This window comes from Aotus nancymaae, unplaced genomic scaffold (genome assembly GCF_030222135.1).
Source record: "Aotus nancymaae isolate 86718 unplaced genomic scaffold, 86718_ANA_hifiasm-v0.15.2.pri h1tg000036l, whole genome shotgun sequence".
NCBI classification, from domain to species: domain Eukaryota; kingdom Metazoa; phylum Chordata; class Mammalia; order Primates; family Aotidae; genus Aotus; species Aotus nancymaae.
In genome coordinates this window covers 547,985-566,064 of record NW_026988450.1, presented here as the reverse complement: position 1 = coordinate 566,064, position 18,080 = coordinate 547,985, and the positions used below count along the sequence as shown (strand labels likewise).

At 42.7% G+C, this 18,080-nt stretch overlaps 1 protein-coding gene across 2 annotated transcripts in view; it reads left to right on the top strand.

The window, feature by feature from the left end:
- Nucleotides 1–18,080, top strand: part of PRKDC (protein kinase, DNA-activated, catalytic subunit) — a 184,532-nt gene that overhangs the window by 148,172 nt on the left and 18,280 nt on the right. For both annotated transcript variants that reach the window (XM_064384164.1, XM_064384163.1), the window contains exons 69-74: nucleotides 4,367–4,556; nucleotides 8,474–8,648; nucleotides 10,921–11,114; nucleotides 11,782–11,962; nucleotides 13,364–13,524; nucleotides 15,954–16,165. In XM_064384164.1, coding sequence (XP_064240234.1) covers nucleotides 4,367–4,556; nucleotides 8,474–8,648; nucleotides 10,921–11,114; nucleotides 11,782–11,962; nucleotides 13,364–13,524; nucleotides 15,954–16,165 — 1,113 coding nt within the window. The remainder of the gene's footprint in view (nucleotides 1–4,366; nucleotides 4,557–8,473; nucleotides 8,649–10,920; nucleotides 11,115–11,781; nucleotides 11,963–13,363; nucleotides 13,525–15,953; nucleotides 16,166–18,080) is intronic.

The following is an 18,080-nucleotide window of genomic DNA, read 5'->3' as shown; positions in this document are numbered from 1 at the left end:
TTTGTGAGATTTATTCCTAAATGGTTTATTCCTTTATGGTTTTTGGCACTGTTATAAATGGATATTTTCCTCAAAATTGTTTTATATTTTCCAATTATTTGCTGCTAGTATAAATTGCTTTTTATATATTAACTTTGTATCTTTGCTAACTTATTAGTTTCAGTTCACGTTTTGTAGATTCTCTGGGATTTTCTGTCATCTCATTTGCAGATAGGGTCATTTTACTTCTTTCTGAACTTTATGCCATGTATTCCTTTTTCCTGCTTTGTTAAAACCACGAGGACATCAAGTACAGATTGAATATAAGTGCTAAAGTGGACATCTTAGTCTTATTTCTGATGTTAGAGAAGACAACTCACTCATTCAGCTTTAAAAAGTGATTTTTTTTTTATAAATGCCTTTTATCAGATTGAGGAAATTCCCTTTTGTTCCTGGTTTTCTGAGAGTTATGTTTTATCATGAATGGGTGTTGAATGTTACCACTTTTTCTGCATCCCAGCTATAGGCTGAGGCAGGAGAATTGCTTGAACCCAGGAGGTGGAGGTTGCAGTGAGCAGAGATCGTGCCATTGCACTCCAGCCCAGGAGACAGAGTGCGAGACTCCATCGCGTCCCCCGCCGCCCCCAATTTTTTTTCAATTTCTTTTTGTGTCATTTTTGTTAAATTGTAATTTTCAATCACTTTGTCCATTTCTTTTTTAATTTCTGCCTTCATTATTTGTTTTCTAAAATCAATTTGTCCATTTCATTAAAGTCATCAAATTATTGGTTTAAAATTGTTCACATTATTCTCTTATCCTTTTTATTATTTGTAGTATCTGTGGCGGGAACCCCTTTTTCATTCCAGATATTGGTGATTTGTGTTGTCTTTTTTAATCCTTGATTCATCTGGGTAAAGGTTTGTCAGTTTTGTTGATCTTTCCAAAGGACCAGTTTTTGACTTTATAAGTTTTTTTTATTATCTGTCTGTTTTCTATTTAATTGACTTCTGGTGTCATCTTTACTATTTTTTTCTTTCTACTTTAGATTTACTTTGCTTTTCTTTTTGTAGTTTCTTTAGGTGGAAACTGTTGATCTTATACCTTTTCTTCCCTTTAATAATAAGCATTTAAAGTTACATGTGTCCTTCTACTGCTTTATCTGCATTCTGCAAATTTTGGTACGTCATTCAGTTCAGCATATTTTCCTAATTCTCATGTGACTCGATCCATTAAATATTTTCAAGTGTTTTAATTTCCAGATACCTTGGTTTTCTGGCCGTCTTACTGATTTCTAAGTTCCCCTGTGGTCACAAAACACCCTCGATATGGTTTCAGTCCTTTTAAATTTACTGAGACTTGTTTCATGTGCCACCATATGGTCTATTTTAGTAAATACCCCGTGTAAATTTGAAAAATGTGTCTATTCTGTAGTTGTTGGGTATCGTGTTTTATACATGTCAGTGAGAGCGAGGTGATCAGCAGTGCTTTTCAGACCCTCCATGTCTTTTCTGTTCATGTCGTTCCGTCACTGCTGAGACAGGAATCTCAGAATCTCCTGTGGTTGCAGAATTGTCTGTTTCTCCCTTTAATTCTGTGTGTTTTTACACACTATATTTTGCTTCCGTTATTAGGTACACATGCATGGATAACTGCTGTCTTTCTGAAGAAATTCTTTTTTGTTGTTGCTCTTGAGTCAGAGTTTCCCTCTTGTTGCCCAGACTGGAGTGCAAAGGTGCGATCTCAGCTCACTGCAACCTCCGCCTCCCAGTTTCAGGCCATTCTCCTGCCTCAGCCTCCCGAGTAGCTGGGATTACAGGCGTGCACCACCACGCCCAGCTAATTTTGTGTTTTTAGTAGAGACGGGGTTTTTCCATTGTTGGTCAGACTGGTTTCAAACTCCTTACCTCAGGTGATCCACCTGCCTTGGCCTCCCAAAATGCTCAGTTACATGTGTGAGCCACCGTACCCTTCTGAAATACTCCTTTTATCATTATGAAGTAATGATATATTGATGTGTGTGTGGATGGATTTCAGGTATGTTTATATATGAAGTAACATGACACCCTAGATAATACTGTACTTTTAACAGTCATACATATTCGAAAGAACATACACACTTTCCCTCACATACTCTTTAGAACATAAGTGTGTCTTCTATGTTCTTTATATGTTAATATGTTTTTTATATGTTCTTTATATGTTCTCTAGAACATAAGTATATGTCTTTTATTATACTTGCCACTCTGTATTCATCATTTATTCCTAAGGCCCAACTTTTCCTCTTGTGTCATTTTCCTTTAGCCTGAGAAATCCTCCTTCAGCAATTCTTGTAATGCAGGTCTACTTGTGATGAAGGCTGTTAGTTTTTTCTTACTCTGAAGTTATCTTTATTTATGTCATTCTTGAAGGACACTTTCTTAGGATGTAGAATCTGGGTTGATTCTCCCTGCCCCTTGCAGTATCTTTTGGCTGCTGTGTCTCTGAAGATAGAGTCCTGGTTATTCCCGTTGTTGTGTTATATGTAAATATGTAATGTGTCATATTTTTCTGGCTGATTTCAAGGTTTTTTTTTTAATCATGGGTTATCAGCAGTTTGATTATGATGTGTCTAGGCATAGTTCTCTTTGAATTTATCTTGCCTGAAGTTCACTGACCTTCTTGAATCTGTACCTCACCAAATTTGGGGGGTTTTCAGTCATTCTGTTTTTCCAAATACTTTTTGTCCGAATTTCTCTTGGTCTGTTTGTGGGAATCCAGTTACGCATACACTGTGCCTTTGGATGTTGTTCCACAGGTCCCTGGCTCTGTCCATTTTTATTCCATTTTTTGGGGGGGTGCGTTATTCATCATATTAGATCATGTCTGTTGATTTATCTTCGATCTTACTTTTACTTTCCTTTGTCTTACTTGTTCTTCTAGTAAGTCTGCGTAGTAACTATTTTATCTTAGGTATTATATTTTCCAGTTGTAATATGGTGGCTCATGCCTGTAATCCCAGCACTTTGGGAGGCCGAGGTGGGCAAATCATGAGGTCAGGAGATCGAGACCATCCTGGCCAACATGGTGAAACCCCATCTCTACTAAAATACAAAAAATTAGCCGAGCGTGGTGGCACATGCCTGTAGTCCAGCAACTCGGGAGGCTGAGGCAGGGGAATAGCTTGAACTTGGGAGGCGGAGGTTGCAGTGAGCCGAGATTGTGCCACTGTACTCCAGCCTGGCGACAGAGCAAGACTCTATCTCAACAACAACAACAACAACAACAAAAATTTTCTCTTTTTCTGCTGAGATACCTTTTCATTTATTGCATGTGTTTTTTTCTTGACCCCCTGGAACGTAGTTAAAATAGCTGCTTTAAGGTCCTTATGTGATCATTCCAGCATATGGGTCAGGATACAGTTAGCATCTGTTTTCTGTTGAGATGAATACATTCTCCTGGTTGTTTTTATCAGTTAATTTTGGAATGTAACTTGTGAATATAGTAGTCCCTTGTCTGTAGGAGATACATTCAAAGATGCCCGGTGGAATCTTGAAACCATGGATAATACCAAACCTTTTGTGTCCTGCTTTTTCCTGTACAAACACACCTGTGATAAAGTTTAATTTATAAATTAGGCACAGTAAGAGTAACAACAATAACAGTAATAAGATAGAATAATTCAAACAGTAAACTAGAATAAAAGTTATGTGGTGACATGCGCCTATAGTCCCAAATTCTGGAAAGGCTGGGGTAGGAGGTTGGCTTGAGCCTGGGAGACCGAAGTTGCACTGAGTTGAGATCTTAACACTGCACTCCAGCCTGGGCAACAGAGACATGCTCTGTCATTAAAAAAAAAAAAAGAAAGAAAGAAAAGAAAATTCTGAGCCTGAGTTTTTATTTTGTGGAAGTGGAAGCACTAAGTGATGTCTGGAAAGTACAAGAGCTGGTGTATTAAAATGGGGAGTCAGTGTCATATGTGGAGTGTATATTTATGGTTTAAATGTGAACAAAGGCCAGGTGCGGTGGCTCATGCCTGTAATCCTAGCACTTTGGGAGATTGAGGCATGTGGATCACCTGAGGTTAGGAATTCGAGACCAGCCTGGCCAACATGGAGAAACCCCATCTCTACTAAAAATACAAAAATTAGCCGGTGTGGTGGTGCACGCCTGTAGTCCCAGCTATTCAGGAGGCTGAGGCAGGAGAATCACTTGAACGGGGAGGTGGAGGTTGCAGTGAGTCGAGATTGCACCGCTGCATTCCAGTGCAGGTGATTGAGCAAGACTCTGTCTCCAAAAAAAAAAAAAAAAAAGTGAACATTTGCTAAGTGTACAATTTCTGCCTGTAATTGCTATCCAGCAGTTTCCTATTCCTGAGTCTGTGACACTGTCTCATTTTTCTTTATGTAGATGTTTCTTTCTCAGCAAAATAGAGGAGAAGCTTACCCCTCCTCCAGAAGATACCAGTATGAATGTGGATGAAGATGGAGACCCAGGTGACAGGGGGGAAATGCAAGAGCAGGAAGAAGACTTGAGCTCCCTGATCAGGAGCTGCAAGTTTTCCATGAAAATGAAGATGATGGACAGCGCCCGGGAGCAGGTGGGTGCTCGTGTCTGTGCTCCCTGCTGTGTCACGGGATTTTGCTAAATTAGTTCTTCTCTAATTTTAGCTTTTCTTTAAAATCTGAACCTTAAAATAATTGAGTAGATGTTATTTTTTTCTGTCTCTCTTTATAAGAAAGTAGACTTGGCCAGGTAGAGTGACTCACACCTACAATCTCAGCACTTTGAGAGGCCAAGGCAGGCGGATGACTTGAGCCCAGGAGTTATAGACCAGCCTGGGCAACAGAGTGAGAGCCCGTCTCAGAAAAAAAGAAAGAAAGGAAACTTGAAGGAGCACTTATTCAAAACTCTCCAGAAAGCCCCTAGAGTTTATTATATTCCTATTAAATGTTTTAAAATGATTATTATGTGTTACTTGAAAAGCAGATAAACCTACTATCACGTTTGATCTCCTTTAACAAAATGAATTCTTACCAGTTAGTTACAAATTATTTTTAGGTTTAGTTTATAGGAATTATTATTTAATAATAGGACCCTTTCTTGATATTAACTATACATTGCTTAAAAATTGCATGTAACGTATTTAAACATATTACCATCTTTGAATATACTAGTGAAGCTTGCTATGTTAAGGACCCTATATCAGTTGCTATTGCAAGGCAAAGGATGTTGTCCTAGTGAAAATAATACTTCTTTTTTGTAGATTTAAATGCTCATTTATAGATTTTTCTTTGGATGAGTGCAATATCAATTATGAATTTTTATATTGCAAATGACAGAAAATCCAGTTAGAGGTAGGCAGAGCAGGAGCTGAGTGAGAGAAGAGCAGGGTGTGGCTGGAAGGGGCAATCCGAACCGAAGGTCTTATTGGTAAGGCAGTTGGGGTCGTGGGTAGATGACCCCAGTGTAGTTAGGAAACTGCCTGGCACGATGAGGGAAAAGACACATTTCCTGCCGTCATTGTTACTGTCTAGTGAGAGTGGGGGCAGCATGCATGATGATGGCAGCACTGGTGGGCTAAGAAGAGAGATGTCAGCAAAGCCAGAAGGGCATAGGGAAGAGAAGAGCTTCCGCCTTGGACAGGGGAAAGGGGATAATGGTCTAAGGTAGACTTTGTGAGCATGGAAGGATTCGGACATGGAGAGGAGAAAGGTATTCCAGGTGTTAGGAGACACGCACACAGAAACATGAAGGTGAGAAACAGAATGCAGAGTCTTAATGCTGGGTTCGTGGAGGGCTCGAGGCTGCATCCTTGCATGGATCAGGAGGCCAGTGAAGGTTCCATGCATGCTGGCCAGTTGTAAGCTGGCTGGGAGATTGACAGCTCTGGGGAAAGCAAAGGCAGAGAAAGACCAGGAATCCCCCCATTGGGGAGTAGGGTGGGAGCGAGCGGGGAAGAGATGTGCTGTAAGGAAATCAAGAAGGACCTGAGGTAACAGAAATGATAAGTGTGTGTGGCTGGAAGTAACTCAGATTTCTAGCCTGGGTGCTTAAAAGGGCACTAATTAGGAAGACCCACTTCTAATGAAAATGTCTTTTGAAGCTTGAGAGAGAGTTAGAGGTGTAGATTTAAAAAGACATCCATATAAGCAACTAAATTAAAAAATGGATTAGTGGTATTCAGAAGAAAAACTGTTGTGCCTTGCCTGAAAAGCTAAAGAATATGAAAAGATAGCCAGTGCGGTGGCTCATGCCTGTATTCCCAGCACTTTGGAAGGCTGAGGTGGGCGGATCATGAGGTCAGGAGATCGAGACCATCCTGGCCATGGTGAAACCCCGTCTCTACTAAAATACAAAAAAATTAGCCGGGTGTGGTGGCATGTGCCTGTAGTCCCAGCTACTCAAGAGACTGAGGCAGGGGAATCGCTTAAATCTGGGAGACAGAGGTTGCAGTGAGCCGAGATAGTGCCACTGCACTCCAGCCGGGCGAAAGAGCAAGTCATAAAGAACACTTCACAACTGAACAGAAAGTCAGACAACCCAACTAAGAAATGGGCATGAAGTATTTGATAAGACATTTCTCCAAAGAAGATAGGCAAATGGCCAACCAGCTCATATGAAGATGCTCAGTAGCACTAGGTTTGAGGGAAATGCAAATCAAAACCACAGTGAGAGACCACTTCATAGCCATTGGGATGGCTGGAAGCATACACACAGATAACAAGCGTTGGTGAGGATGTGGGAAACTGGAACCCTCCTGCACTGCTGCTGGGCATGGAAAACGGTGCATCTGCCGTGGAAAACAGCCTGGCAGTTCTTATAAAAGTTGAACATAGAGTCTGATCCAAGTGCAGTGGTTTTTACAACTACTTGATCACAACCAGTTACAGATTTCTTTGTTGATTCTCCACTTCACTGCTTCAGTTGACTAGCTTAAAAAATAATAATAATTTGAGGCCTGGCACGATGGCTCACTCGTGTAATTCCAGCATTTTGGGAGGCTGAGGCGGGCGGATCACCTGAGGTCAGGTCACGAGTTCAAGGTCAGGTTACCAGGCCAACGTGGTGAAACCCTGTCTCTGCTAAAAATATAAAAATTAGCTGGACGTGGTGGCATGCGCCTGTCATGCCAGCTACTTGGGAAGCTGGGGCAGAAGAATCTCTTGAACCCGGGAGGTGGAGGTTGAAGTGAGCCAGGATTGTGCCACTGCGCTCCAGGCTGGGCAACAAGAGGGAAATTCTGCCTTAAAAAAAAAAAAAAAAAAAAGTTGAACCTAGAGTAACCATATGACCCAGGATTTCTACTCTCAGACCCAAGAGAACCGAAAGCATAAGCACACATGGAAATTCATGCACAAATGTTCGCAAGAGCATTACTCAAAACAACTGGGAAGGTGGAAACAACCCAGATAAGACGTGGCATGTCCAGCCGGGTGCGGTGGCTCACGCCTGTAATTCCAGCACTTCGGGAGGCCGAGGTGGGCAGATCACTTGAGGTCAGGAGTTTGAGACCAGTCCGGCCAACATGGCGAAACCCCCTCTACTAAAAATATAAAAATTAGCCAGGTGTGGTAGCACACACCGGTAATCCCAGCTACTCGGAGGCTGAGGCAGGAGAATCACTTGAACCTGGGAGTCACAGGTTTCAGTGAGCCAAGATAATGCCATCACACTCCAGCCTGGGCAACAAGAGTGAAACTCCGTCTCAAAAAAAAAGATGTGGCACGTCCATGCAATGGAATATTATTCAGCCATAAAGAGGAAAGAGGTGCCGACAGGTACTACAACATGCACGAACCTGGCAGACATCATGCTAAGTAAAAGCTGCCAGACACAGAGTCACCACTTACTTTCTCATACCAGTGTTACAGAACGTTTGGTGCAGGCAAATCCATAGAGACAGGAGGGGAATTTATGGTTGCCAGTGGCTGGGCACTGTGAACGGACGTTGAGCTTCATTTTGGGGTGATGAAAATGTTCTGGAATTAGGGGCGGTGGTTGCCCAACTTTGTAAAAAATACCGAATTGTACCTTTTTTTTTTTTTGAGACAGAATTTCGCTTTGTTACCCAGGCTGGTGTACAGTGGTACAATCACAGCTCACTGTAGCCTCAACCTCCCAGGTTCAAGTGATCCTACTACCTTACTGTCCAGAGTAGCTGGGACTACAGGCACATGCCATGATGCCCAGCCCATCTTTGAATGTTTTGTAGAGACTGGGTCTCACTATGTTGCCTGATCTGGTTTCAAACTCCAAAACTCTAGTAATCCTCTTACCTTGGCCTTCCAAAGTGCTGAGATTACAGTCCTGAGCCACAATACCTGGCCTGAATTGTACTCTTAAAATGTGAACGGTGTCTCAGTGATAAATTAAAAGACATAACTGAAGTGAAGGAAATGGCTTCGCTGCTCTGTGTTGGATTGTGTCGTACAAAGGGGGAAGTAGGCCACTTAGAAACTGGTATCACTTGTGTATCCTCATACCACCTTCTCTCTTTTTCTTCTATTCGTACAGAACAACTTCTCACTTGCCATGAAACTGCTGAAGGAGCTGCATAAAGAGTCGAAAACCAGAGATGATTGGCTGGTGAGCTGGGTGCAGAGCTACTGCCGCCTGAGCCACTGCCGGAGCCGGGCCCAGTGCTGCTCTGAGCAGGTTCTCACTGTGCTGAAAACAGTCTCTCTGTTAGGTAAGGTGACTGCTTGTATCCATATAAATCTCAGAGGCCTGTTTTATATTGTCTTATGTATATTCTCCTTTGTGCTGCATCCTGTGACATTTGAGAGGTAAATCTTTGCAGTAATTTTAGTGAATGTAGCAAAGTGAGCCAGAGAATGATAGTTAGAATGATAGTTTATTATGAGAACTATATGTTTGCATATAAGATGTAAACAGACATGAAAAGCCATTTCCGGATGGGCATAGTGGCTCATGCCTGTAATCTCAGCACTTTGGGAGGCCGAGGCAGGCAGATCATGAGATCAAGAGATCAAGAATATTGTGGCCAACATGGTGAAACCCGTCTCTACTACAAATACAAAAATTAGCCGGGTGTGGTGGCAGGCACCTGTAGTCCCAGCTACTCTGGTGGCTGAGGCAGGAGAATCGCTTGAACCCAGGAGGTGGAAGTTGCAGTGAGCTGAGATTGTGCCACTGCACTCCAGCCTGGGCAACAAGAGTGAAACTTCATCCCCCCCGCAAAAAAAAAAAAACACCATTTCCTCCTTAGTTTTCTTTTCAAAACAGTGTAGTCTTTAGGACTACATTAAAGGAAAAACCTTCCCCCAACCCCGTTGCCCCATGTCCAAGGATGTGTGCTAGCAGTGCAGTCAGTCGCGATCCAGCTGGGTTCCGAGACCGGCTCTTCAGCATCAGCCTCAACAAAGGGTCTAGAGGAGAAGCACTCTTTATACCCTGATCCCAGGAGCAGACGATCATCCTAACTGAGCATGGTGGCACCACCCTTTGTCCCAGCTACTGGGGAGGCTGAGGTGGGAGGATGGCTTGAGATCAGGAGATCGAGGTTGCAGTGAGCCATGATTGCACCTGTGAATAGCCACTGTATTCTGGCCTGGGCAACATACTGAGATCCTGTATCAAAAAAAAGAAGAAGAAAAGCATCCTGATGATTTTTTGAGGGGAGGAGGAAGAGTTCGCTGATGTTAACATTGGTATCCATATACTTATATAATAACAATTACACAGTTAGGGTATGCTTATAGTTCGTAACAGCCTTGCGTGATAAGCAGGGCCAGTAGTTGTGATCCTGTATCTGAGACAACTCTGGCAGAGAATTGTCAGACCATGGGCGAGGAGGGCATGTGGTTGACCAGGCCTCCTAGTTTCAACACCATTATTGCACCTCTGGACCTTGCAGACTTAACCAGCACTGGTTCAGCTCCTTGCCCAGAACCACACAGTAGAAGCAGAACTGGAACTTTCAATGCAGCGATGTCTGTTGCTTCATTAGCCATGGGCCACAGTGTCAATTTTAAGATCCACTCTGTATTGTTAATATAGGTACAAACACATTAGTAGCCATTTTCTATTCTTTTTAATAGAATTAGGAATTTTGAAAAAGTACAGAATGATGATGCTTAAACAAAAAGTTATTCATAAAAGTTTCCAGGTTGGGCACAGTGGTTGACGCCTGTGATCCCAGCACTTTGGGAGGCCGAGGCAGGTGGATCATGAGGTCAGGAGATCAAGACCATCCTGGCCAACATGGTGAAACCCCGTCTCTACTAAAATGCAAAAAAATTAGCCAGGCGTGGTGGCGCGCACCTATAGTCCCAGCTACTCGGGAGGCTGAGGCAGGAGAATGCTTGAACCTGGGAGGCGGAGGTTGCAGTGAGCCAAGATTGAGCCACTGCACTATAGCCTAGCGACAGACCAAGACGCTGTCTCAAAAAAAAAGAAAAGTTTCCATTGTTTATCCTCTGTGAAGTTTGATACAGTTACTTCTAACAAAGAATATTTTTCATTAATATGTGAGTTCAAGAAATTCCCTAGCCAGTATTTGAGGTCAGTTTCTTGTACTTGCAACATTTATTTTTATTAACTTCTTAATAGAAGACAACTTTTAGGCCAAGCACAGTGGCTCACACCTGTAATCTCAACACTTTGGAAGACTGAGGTGGGCAAATTGCTAGGGCTCAGGAGTTTGAGACCAGCGTGGGCAACATGGCAAAACCCATCTCGAACAAAAATACAAAAAATTAGCCGGGAATGGTGGTGCAAGCCTGTAGTCCCCGCTAATTGGGAGGCTGAGGTGGGAGGATTGCTTGAGCTCAGAAGGCAGAGGTTGTAGTGACCCAAGATCGTGTCACTCCACTCGAGCCTGGGTAACAGAGCAAGACTCTGTCTCAAAAACAAAAGAGAACTTTTGTAGATAATGAATTTCTTCTTCTTAATTTCACTCACACAAACAAAGTGTTGTTTTTTGTCTTTTAATCCAACAGATGAGAACGACGTATCAAGCTACTTAAGCAAAAATATTCTGGCTTTCCGTGATCAGAACATTCTCTTGGGTACAACTTATAGGATCATAGCTAATGCTCTCAGCAGTGAGCCAGCCTGCCTTGCTGAAATCGAGGAGGACAAGGCTAGGACAATCTTAGAGCTTTCTGGATCCAGTTCAGAGGATTCAGAGAAGGTAATGCTGGATGCTAGTGTGCTGTGTGTGTCTTCAGTGTGCAGTCTTCAGGCTACAGGAAAGTCATAGTAAGGGTATTGCTTTGTGTTTTTTAAACATATTTGACAGTTATGCACAGCCAATTTTCTTATGTGGAAAATTGACATACTCTGTACTTCCTGTTTCTTTGAATGATACAGAGTTTTAATATTAAAACATGAATTTTAAATTTTTGTTGGATTGATTGGACAGTTCTCTTATGACTTTTGTTAATGAAATTTCCCCACCCATCACCATTCAGACATCCCACCAGCTTATGGAACAAATCAGCCTTTTCTGTTTTTTTTGTTTAATGCCTGCTTTGCTTGGCTTCTGGCCAGTTATTTTGTTTTTTTCAGTAACTGTTGTCCTGCCTCACTTAAGTTGTGTGGCCTTGTCTTCTCCCTCGGTGTTGCTCATGCACCGCCTGGCCTGCACTGGGCTTGCTTTTTGGTTTGGCTGTTTGTTACATGCTAAGGATCTTACTGGAATTGCTTGCTCCTTCAGAGCCAGGGCAGACTCTTGTTTTTTCCAGTTTCAGTGTTATTTTGGAGCTGTTGATCCATTTATGTGTCATGAATCATAAATAGAAAGCAGAGTTATTTGAGAGTTTAAGTCATGCTGATGTGTTGAGGTCTCTGAATTCCAGGTGATTGCAGGTCTGTACCAGAGAGCATTCCAGCACCTCTCTGAGGCTGTGCGGGCGGCTGAGGAGGAGGCCCAGCCTTCCTCCCGGAGCTGTGAGCCTGCAGCTGGGGTGATTGATGCTTACATGACGCTGGCAGATTTCTGTGACCAACAGCTGCGGAAGGAGGAAGAGAACGCAACAGGTGAATCGCAAAATTTAAAAAAAGCTAGTGTTCCATTGTGTCAGCATAAAGTCTTAGGAATTTTGTACATACTTTTGGTCTCCTATTTTTTTGTTTTCAAATTGCAAATGTTTTGAAAATCCTGTTGTCTTTTTTCTTTTTTTGAGATGTAGTCTTCCTGTAGCCCAGGCTGGAGTGCAGGGGTACGATCTCGACTCGCTCCAGCCTCCGCCTCCCTGGTCCCAGTTCAAGCAATTCTCCTACCTCAGCCTCTCAAGTAGCTAGGATTATAGGCACAAGCCACCATGTCCAGCTAATTTTTGTATTTTTTAGTAGAGACGGGGTTTCACCATGTTGACCAGGATGGTCTTGATCTCTTGACCTCGTGATCCACCCGTCTCGGCCTCCCAAAGTGCTGGGCTTATAGGCGTGAGCCACTGCGCCCGGCCCATATTGTCTTTTTAAGAGACAATAGCAGCTGGGTATAGTGGATCAGTTGAGGCTAGGAGTTCAAGACCAGCCTGGCCAACATTGTGAAACCCCATCTCTACTAAAAATACAAAAAAGTTAGCTGGGCGTGGTGGTGCATGCCTGTAGTCCCAGCTACTCAGGAGGCTGAGGCAGGAGAATTGCTTTAACCCAGGAGGCAGAGGTTGCAGTGAGCCGATGTCACACCACTGCACTGTAGCCTGGGCAACAGCGTGAGACTTTGTCTCAAAAATAAAGAAAAAAGAGGGTCGGGTAAGGTGGCTCACACCTGTCATCTCAGCACTTTGGAAGGCCAAGGTGGGCGAATCATCTGAGGTTGGGAGTTCAAGACCAGCCTGACCAACACAGAGAAACCCTATCTCTACTGAAAATACAAAATTAGCCAGGCATGGTGGCGCATGCCTGTAATCCCAGCCACTCAGGAAGCGGAGGTTGTAATAAGCTGAGATCAGGCCATTGCACTCCAGCCTGGGCAGCAAGAGCAAAGCTCCATCTCAAAAAAAAAAAAAAAAGAAAAGAAAAAGAGAGACAGTGGCCTAAGCAACATGATATACATTTAAATGGAGTTAAGCAGTCTCCTCTTTGCATTTCCTTAATTTATACTTCGGTATTTAGCTTGCAGCTTCAATATTACTGGCTCTTGTGGCCTGCTTCATGCTCCTGGAATGAATTCAGTAACTACCAACTGCCCCTTATGTACTGAGCCCAGGATGCAAACTACTTTGTGCCGAATGGGCACTCTAATGGAAGGATTTGGCTTCAGGATAGATACAAAACTGTACCTGGTATTTGTTGGTCTAAAGTAGTTCAGAAGAGAACAATGACACTACAAAATACAAGCCAAAAAGGGAACATGTTACCATTCGTTAAGTTCATGGTGTATGGAGAAGTGAATATCGTAACCGTTGCTTTCTTCTCTGCTATCCTTGGTAGTTATTGATTCTGCAGAGCTGCAGGCGTATCCAGCACTTGTGGTGGAGAAAATGTTGAAAGCTTTAAAATTAAATTCCAATGAAGCCAGATTGCGGTTTCCTAGATTACTTCAGATTATAGAACGGTATCCAGAGGAGACCTTGAGCCTCATGACAAAAGAGGTTGGTGTCTTTATTCTACTTAGCGGTAAGGAACTTTACGGAACTTAAAGATACGCTTGTTTATATCTAAACGTGTTAGTGTGTGCAGTGCCTTCATTACAGCTTTTCCCAGCCAGCAGTGAATTCTGCTACGGTCTGATGACACAGATAATTTAAAGCTACATAAATGAGTTTTCACATTTACCCGTTTTCCTCTGTGGGTGTTGATAAGAACACTGTGTCTCTGAACAGGGACCCAGAGAAATGGAGGCAGGGTGTGTGGGATGGTGATGGAATCTTGTGTGGAAGTCTTGTTACCCATGCAGATGAGGCTGTGGTCAGTCACATCTGCTGTGCCCAATGCTCACCTGTCATTTAGCCCAGAGGGAGTGAGCACGGTTCAGCTTGCATCCCACCTCCCGGGAGCACAGCATGTGCCAGCAGCACAGTATCCAGATGGGTCTGGGGCATGTGAGCATGAGTGAGGGGTCAGTCTGTAGGTGTGGGAGGAACCCGTACCCCTCCATGTGACCTGCCCCTTGGCCCTGCCCAGGGCTGCACTGGCAGCTGCAGTTCTGTCCTTTGGGCTCTGCCTGTGTGCAGGAGGGCTCCACTGACTTCATCTGCAAAGTGTAGGGCCTCTGAAAGACTTCATAGTTGGCTTTTATAGACGTGTAGCTGGAAGATAGGGCCAAGTTTGAGTTGAAATGTAATAGTCCAGAAAGGGTTACATGGTTTGCTCTTAATTAGCTTTGCATGGTGAGTTTTTAAATAATGTTGGTCTCTGGGCTGTGGGGACCCAGCTTGACTTTTAGGGCCCTAACAACTCCCTCCACATTTTTGTGGATTCTGAATAGTAGACTTTCTCAGTAAATTCAGAAATGCAACATGTCTCAGTTTTTATTCAAGATAAGTGAGCAGATAATTAAATGACTTTATTATGATTTTGTTTTTTTCCAAAATAATATAATATTTATATATAATAAAAGCAGCATTTGAATTTGTGAGGACATAAACTATTCACGCTGTGTTGTCAAGACACCCAGTAGACATGTGCAGTGGAGATGGTAGCCTTTCTCGTGAGCTTATATGAGCTGTGTGGACTGAGCCGTCCTCACACGCCACGCCATCCTCAGCGCGCACATGCAGTCAGGAAGCCTCCCCACACTTCACACCTCATACCTTATGCCAGCATTCCAAACACGTCAAGTTTTAGCTACAGAATGACACCTTAAAAGTATCAGAGGAAAATGTGAACAGGTTTTTAAAATGGTCTTGGAACGAAGAGACGAAAACCAGAATCCATGTAGGAAAATAGTTCAACACTTCCATACAGAAAAAGAAAATACTGTATACGCAATTTAAAAAAATAAATAAAGGGCCAGGTGCAGTGGCTCAGGCCTGTAATGTCAGCACTTTGGGAGTCTGAGGCAGGCGGATCATGAGGTCAGGAGATCACCAGCCTGGCCAAACGTGGTTAAACCCCATCTCTACTACAAATTCAGAAATTAGCTGGACATGGTGGGTGCCTGTAATCTCAGCTACTTGGGAGGCTGAGGCAGGAGAACTGCTTGAACCTGGGAGGCGGAGGTTGCAATGAGCCAAGATTGTGCCACTGCACTCCAGCCTGGGAGACAGAGTGAGACTCCATCTCAAAAAAATACAAAGAAAAAGAAAAATATTTGCAACACATCAAGAAACAGAAAGCTGCAATTGGCAGTCTACAAAATAAATGGTCACAATAGACCAGTAGAAAATGGTGAGAGGAAATGCATGCACGATTAAAGGATGTGAGGCAAATAAACATGGAGTATTGAGCTTCACTAATAATGAACTGTGAAAATTGAAATTAGATGTTTTTCACTTCTCAGATTGACAGTGATTTTTAAAGTTGATTATGTCCCGTGTTAGTAAAGACTTTGGAAAGTAGTCGATCTAATATTTTCAGAAATGAAAATTTGAAAAATCTTTTACCAATGTTTATTACGATTTTTAAGGTTCACGCTGTAATTTTAGTTCTAGGAATTTATTCTACAGATATATAGCACAAAGAGTTGTGTATGCAGGGATGTCTACTGCAACATTACCTGTGATAGCAAAACAGTGGGAAAATCCTAAATATCCATTATAGAGCAGTAGTTAACCAACATGGAATACAGCTGGCGAGAGGAACAAGGTAAAAGACTTTTCTCTACATCTGTCTGAGAACAGCCAGCAGCAACTGTCTCATGTGATTCCATTCTTGAACAAAAGGCTGTGCGCTCACCTACGCAGAAAGTGCCTGGGAGAGTTCAGTGGTTGCGCAGCAGAAGACAGCTGAGGGATGGAAGACTGGTGTTATACTTCTGCTTTTATACTTCTGAGATTTCTTTATGTTGGACGTATGTTACTTTTATAACAGACGATGTGAGATGTTTTAATCAGCGTTAAGTTTCAGCTCTCTATTTTAGATGTCTTCCGTTCCCTGCTGGCAGTTTATTGGCTGGATCAGCCACATGGTGGCCTTACTGGACAAAGACCAAGCCATTGCTGTTCAGCACACCGTGGAAGAAATCACCGATAACTACCCGCAGGCTATCGTTTATCCCTTCATCATAAGCAGCGAAAGCTATTCCTTCAAGGATACTTCTACTGGTCATAAGAACAAGGAGTTTGTGGCAAGGTAATATTACAGAAAGATGTATCAAATACTATAGGTTATAAAAGTGTGATTAAACCAAACACGTGGACACTTATGTTTGTTTTCAAATTAATTACAGTTGTCATTGAAGAATAGAAAAATCTTAGCCGTCCCTTTGTTGAATATATCTACTCTGGGTATGTTACTTGTTACAGGATATAGCTCGTTTCTAAAATATTTTCATCTTACGCTGCTAACAGAACATCCTACCCATATGCTTATCTGTTGCTTGGGATAGACTAGTTGAGGTGCTTTTTGAAATCAGCTCCTGAAATTGTCCTGTAATCTAAAATACACAGAAAGACTCCTCCTTTTAATTAGGACTCAGTAGACAGCCTGAAGTGTCCTCCTGTCCTCTCCTAAGTAGATTTATGAGTTGAGACTGATAAGTGAGCAGTAGTGCCTATTGCAGGGATGCTTTGTAAATGTGTAGTATTTTAGTAACAGTCTCTGTCATGAGGTTATTTTATTTTTAATTATGAGCAGATCTGCCTCATTACTTTGAATGTTTTGATTTCAACAGATGAAGAAGAGTGCCAGCTTTTTAAAAATATATATATTTATTTTTACTTATTTACATATTTATTTTTTGAGACAGAATATTGCTCTGTCAGCCAGGCTGGAGTGCAGTGGTGCAATCTTGGCTCACTGCAACTTCCGCCGCCTGGGTTTAAGTAATTCTCCCTGCCTCAGCCTCCTGAGTAGCTGATTTTTGTATGTTTAGTAGAGACAGAGTTTTGCCACATTGGCCAGGCTGGTCTCGAACTCCCGACCTCAGGTGATCTGCCTACCTTGGCCTCCCAAAATGTTGGGATTACAGGTGTGAGCCACCACGCCCAGTCAAGGCCCAGCTTCTGTTGCTTTTGCTGGGTGGTTTGTCTGTGAACACATCCCTGCCTGCCCACCATACCATTTCTCTGAACAGACAACTATTATCTTAAAAAACGAAAGAAGAGAAAAAGATGTGAAAGACAGTGTGTCAAGAAAGTCACTTTGCTGGGCATGGTGGCTTATGCCTGTAATACCAACTACTTGGGAGGCCAAGGCAGGAGAATCGCTTGAGACCGAGAGTTCATCTCTTAGTGAGACCTCATCTCTAAAAAATTAAAATAAAAATAAGCCGGGCATGGTGGCGCATGACGTACTTCCAACTATTTAGGAATGTGAGGTGGGAGGATTGCTTGAGTCCAGGAATTCAAGGCTGCCATGAGCTATGACTGAACTTGTAAGCTGCCACTGCACTCTAACCTGGGCAACATAGTGAGACCCCATTTTTAAAAAAGTGACCTTTTCTTTCATAACATAACTTCAGAAACTATATTAAGTTATATCAAAATGTCAACATCAGTTGCAAGATTTGCTGTTATCTAAGAACATCTTTTTCATTTTAACTTTTATGAGTACATAGTAGGTGTCTGTGTTTATGGGATATTTTGATACAGGTATACAATGTGTAACAATCGTATCAGGGTAAGTGGAGTATCCATCACTTCGAGCATTTATCATTTCTTTGTGTTATAAATATTCTAGTTATACTCTTTTAGTTATTTTTAAATGTACAATAAGCCAGGTGCAGTGGCTCACGCCTGTAATCCTAGCACTTTGGGAGGCCAAAGCGGGTGGATCATGAGGTCAAGAGATGGAGACCATCCTGGTCAACATGGTGAAACCCCGTCTCTACTAATACAAAAAATTAGCTGGGCATGGTGGCGCGTGCCTGTAATCCCAGCTACTCAGGAGGCTGAGGCAGGAGAATTGCCTGAACCCAGGAGGCGGAGGTTGCGGTGAGCCGAGATCGCGCCATTGCACTGCAGCCTGGGTAACAAGAGCGAAACTCCGTCTCCAAAAAAAAAAAGAAGAAACGTCCAATAAAAATTATTTACTGTAGTCACCCTGT